The 4840-nt window shown below is 43.1% G+C and overlaps 1 protein-coding gene across 1 annotated transcript in view; it reads left to right on the plus strand.

Annotated features, from left to right (window-relative positions):
• NKAIN3 (Na+/K+ transporting ATPase interacting 3) overlaps positions 1-3430 on the plus strand; it is a gene marked incomplete at its 5' end in the record, with an annotated part of 261099 nt that extends 257669 nt beyond the window's left edge. Inside the window, one exon of the mRNA XM_010828753.1 lies at positions 3215-3430. Coding sequence (XP_010827055.1) covers positions 3215-3224 — 10 coding nt within the window. The remainder of the gene's footprint in view (positions 1-3214) is intronic.
• Between the last annotated feature and the right edge of the window lie 1410 nt (positions 3431-4840).

Below are 4840 nucleotides of genomic sequence, written 5' to 3' on the forward strand. Positions count from 1 at the left end.
CTTATATGCAGAGTACATCATGAGAAATGCTGGGCTGGAAGAAGCACAAGCTGGAATCAAGATTGCCGGGAGAAATATCAATAACCTCAGATATGCAGATGACACCACCCTTATGGCAGAAAGTGAAGAGGAACTAAAAAGCCTCTTGAAAGTGAAAGTGGAGAGTGAAAAAGTTGGCTTAAAGCTCAATATTCAGAAAATGAAGATCATGGCATCTGGTATCACTTCATGGGAATCTGGTATCACTTCATGGGAAATAGATGGAGAAACAGTGGAAACAGTGTCAGACTTTATTTTTGGGGACTCCAAAATCACTGCAGATGGTAACTGCAGCCATGAAATTTTAAAAGACTCTTACGCCTTGGGAGAAAAGTTATGACCAACCTAGAGAGCATATTGAAAAGCAGAGACATTACTTTGCCAACAAAGGTCCATCTAGTCAAGGCTATGGTTTTCCAGTGGTCATGTATGGATGTGAGAGTTGGACTGTGAAGAAAGCTGAGTGCCGAAAAATTGATGCTTTTGAACTGTGGTGTTGGAGAAGACTCTTGAGAGTCCCTTGGACTGCAAGGAGATCCAACCAGTCCATTCTGAAGGAGATCAGCCCTGGGATTTCTTTGGAAGGAATGATGCTAAACTGAAACTCCAGTACTTTGGCCACCTCATGTGAAGAGTTGACTCATTGGAAAAGACTCTGATGCTGGGAGGGATTGGGGACAGGAGGAGAAGGGGACGACAGAGGATGAGATGGCTGAATGGCATCACTGACTCAATGGACGTGAGTCTGAGTGAACTCTGGCAGTTGGTGATGGACAGGGAGGCCTGGCGTGCTGCAGTTCATGGGGTCGCAAAGAGTCGGACACGACTGAGCGACTGAACTGAACTGAATTGATAAGACAGACAACTAAGTGAGAATGTGCTGTATAGCCCAGAGAACTGTACTCGGTTTTCTGTGGTGACCTAAATGGGAAGGAAATCCAAAAAAGAAGAGATATATGTATACGTATAGCTGAGTCACCTTGCCATATAATAGAAACTAACACATCATTGTAAATCAACTATACTCCAATAAAAATTAATTTTTTAAAAAAGGTAAAAATTTAAAAGATTTTTTTAAAAAACGATATGAGAAGGTACCTAGATGTTCCCCTGACCACACACCCCCACCACCACCAATACTATTTGCTAACAAGGAAAACATCCTCCTCCACTGTCTATCCCATTCTAGAAGAGTCATCTGTTGGATGGATGAATAAACCTCCATAACTTGACTCTCAAATAAATCTTCGGACTAAAAGATTTATAAAGCCACAAAAATTCCACCATTTAATTTCACCCTTTTATCTTTCCTTGTTAAACTGCAGTGGGGTAAAAGGGCTAGGCATTTGGGCTACATCTTTCAGAATGTAGAGAAATAGGAGGGCACAGAAAATGTGATAAGTAGTAAGGAGGGAACGGAGGGGTCTCACCCCTGATGACTGAGAAGGGAACAGAATTTACAGGGATAAGGGTGGCTACCAAAAGGCAAAACTGGAAAGCTGGATCTTTTTTTCAGCTATTTCAAGTTATGACTAAAAAGTCTATATTCCAAGTCATAGAGAGAGTCATCAAACTGAGTTAATGGGAGAGAACTGCTGGATGGGGAGATAAAATAAACATGAAAGACGGTCTCCACTGGCACCCTGCTTATAATTTAGTTGGAGGGAGAAAACTTATGGAGCTGAGTGAAACAGTTGCTTGTGAGGCTGAATGCTGTTCACCCCACGTGGGGTCCAGTCATAGTGTGTGAGTTGCCATGAGCAGTATGAGCAAGCAACACCGCTGAGGTGGAAGTGGGGACTTCAAGGAGGAGAAGAAATATCCACTGACCTCAAAGATAAGTAGTTTTGGACCAGCTAAGACTTCTCACAAGAGAGAAACAGAGCAGAAGTATGCAACAAATATTTGCCAGGTGTCAATCATGTAGCAGACACTGTGTTGAAGCTGATACTGTATGAAGATGCTGTAACTAAAGCCCTCACTTTCCCAAGGCTAATTACTGGTACAGGGTCTGAAAGGTGCAGCATCTTTATCAAATGTGTGGAGACAAGGACGACTGGAGATGAGAGTGTGTATTCCAGAGAAACAGAATCAATAGGGTGTGTGTGTGTGTGTGTGTGTGTGTGTGTGTAGAGAGAGAGAGAGAGATTTTAATAAATCTGCTCATGTGATTATGGGGCTGGCAAGTCTAAATCTGCAGAGTAGGCAGGCAGACTAGAGAGCCAGGAAGAGTTGACATTGCATCTTGAGTCCAAAGGCAGTCTGGAGGCAAAATTCCTTCTTCCTCCAGGGACCTTAGTCTTTTCTCTTAACACCTTCAACTGATTGAACACAATCCACCCACATTATGGAGAGAATTTACTTTACTCAAAGTCTATTGATTTAAAGGTTAATCGCTTTAAAAAAAAAAAAATGCCATCACAGTGACTTTTAGACTGGTGTTTGACCAAATATCTGGGTGCTATGGCCTAGCCAAGTTGACACATTAAGTTAACCATCACAGGGCTTCCCTGGTGGCTCAGTGGTAAAGAATCCACCTGCCAATGCAGGAGACACGGGTTCGATCCCCGGTCCAGGAGCAACTAAGCCAGGCACCACAACTATTGAAACCCATGTACCCTAAAGCCCATGCTCTGCAACAAAAGAAGCCACCACAGTGAGAAGTCTGTGCACCGCAACTAGAGAAAAGCCTGCTCGCAGCAAGGAAGAGCCAGCACAGTGAAAAATAAATAAATTAAAGTATTTTTTTTAATTAACCACACAGAGTGGGATGTATGTAAGGGCCATAGGTGGTATGAAAGCCACCTATGTGTTTATGATTCTTGAGCAGTCAACTAGCAGAAGCCTATAGGTTAGGTTAGGGGCATATCTGGCCGTTTGGAGACAACACCACCCTGTCATCTTTACCCCAAGGTCACCCTTACTTCACCCCCTTATCTTCTTGTGGCTGGCACTTCCTTCCCAGGAAGCCAAGTTCCACCCTCTGATGTTTACACCTGCTCACCCACCCTGATCCGAAAAGCAGGGAACCCTGGTGTTTTGGTTGCTGACTCTACAGCCAGGAACCCAGACAGCACAAGTCACATTTTGCCTTTTATAAAGCCCGGGTAAATAGAAAGGAAATTTCATTTTCAATTTTGAAGTCTTTTAAAGCCATTCATATTTTCTGTTTTAGGTCGAAATAAGTAACGACACTGACTCTGAAACGCAGCTGCCGAATTTGACTTAGGAAGCCAAGCACCACTGACAGCACTCTCTGCATCAGCACGTCTCACTTCCTTCCAGAGGGTGGACCGCACCTCCCCGCTTTTCCACAAGTCACGGAGTTCTCCGGGCACCGCCTACGTATTAGTAGCCTTGTTCGCTAGATGAGTTGTAGGTGCTTGGGTGGGTATTTTTTCAGTCGTTTCCTTCTTATATGAAGACTTGTAAATTGTACCCCCAGAATCGGTTTTTAGTTTTTTAACAATATTTAATGTGAGGCATGCGACATGAAAGAAACATTCTGTGAAAACCTTCCACAGTCAATTCTAAGAGAAATGTGGGTTTGTAGAGTTGAGGTGTCAGGTCCCCATTGCTGCCTGCGGTGACCCCAGACCTGAAAGAGTTCACATGGTAGACGTCACCCAGGGTTTCTCAGCAGCAAGCTAGATGCCATGACAGCTGATAAATGAGTACAGAGAGTAGATCAGGCTTTCAGACTGAGTATGGATCAATTGTTCACCACCACCAGACAAAACAGGGAGTCCTCCTTTGTTCTCAACTTTCCAAAACCCAGATTAATAGTATGGCAATCTAAATGTTCAGATGTGTGAATGACATCTTGTTCTTCCTGTGTTCTGAAAAATTATATATCATGGGTGTAAGAAAGAGTGAAATGACCAGTAGTACATCTTTGCCCTTTGGAGGGAATCTGGGCATCTCTGAGGTTCAGATTTTCTACCCTTTATCCCAGACCTGCCATTGGCACCCAGACCTACATATACAGCTTATAGGTTCATGGGACAGAAATCACAACCATAAATCTGCAATCAGAAGTGTTGCTCTTAATATATTCCAAAAAAGTATCAAAATGGCATGGAGTTCTCTATATACTTCTAAAGGAGTATATATACTTCTATTGGTTCTTCATCAACTTTTCTTTCTTCTAACCTATTCCAATAACCAAGAAAGTAATACGGGAAACATAATTTCCCATGGAAGAAAAGGACTGTCTTGAAAACTCATCACATTTTTCCATTCTTATCTTTCAATTACTATTTCCCACATCAAAATAAGCTTTGCTCACTTTGTGTAACAACCAGGACTGGTCCTCCTAGAGGCCATGAAATTGGGTACATGCACTATTTAATCCAGAAGTTGTTAACCTGGCCCATGAACCTCTAAGTCGGTCTACAACCCATCTTAAATGGTGTCTACTTTTTTGTATTTCTATAGAGGCTTTCGTTTCCTACTTCTTCTTCCAAGTCCATATATCTTATGAGATCGCCTTAAGACTGAGAATTTATGCAATAAAGTCCGCCCTGGTTCTTGACAAACAGTGTGGGCTTTCTGGAGGCCTGCTAGACTCACAGCCTCCTCTGGACTCTGTCTCCCATCAGTCAGCTGACACCCACTGAATCCCATCACTTTTCATTCCACTGAATAAACCCAAATTAAAAATGAACAGGAGGTAGCAGGGAGTGGGGAGAAAGACCAGTCCAAGTCACCTTGTACAGTTGAGGGAGGTGAATCCTCGGGGATTTGCTGATGTATCCAGAGTCCTGCGGTGTCCAGAGGGCATGTTTTGTGGCCCAAGGAA

Source organism: Bison bison, unplaced genomic scaffold (genome assembly GCF_000754665.1).
Source record: "Bison bison bison isolate TAMUID 2011002044 unplaced genomic scaffold, Bison_UMD1.0 scf7180017858728, whole genome shotgun sequence".
In the NCBI taxonomy this organism is placed as follows: domain Eukaryota; kingdom Metazoa; phylum Chordata; class Mammalia; order Artiodactyla; family Bovidae; genus Bison; species Bison bison.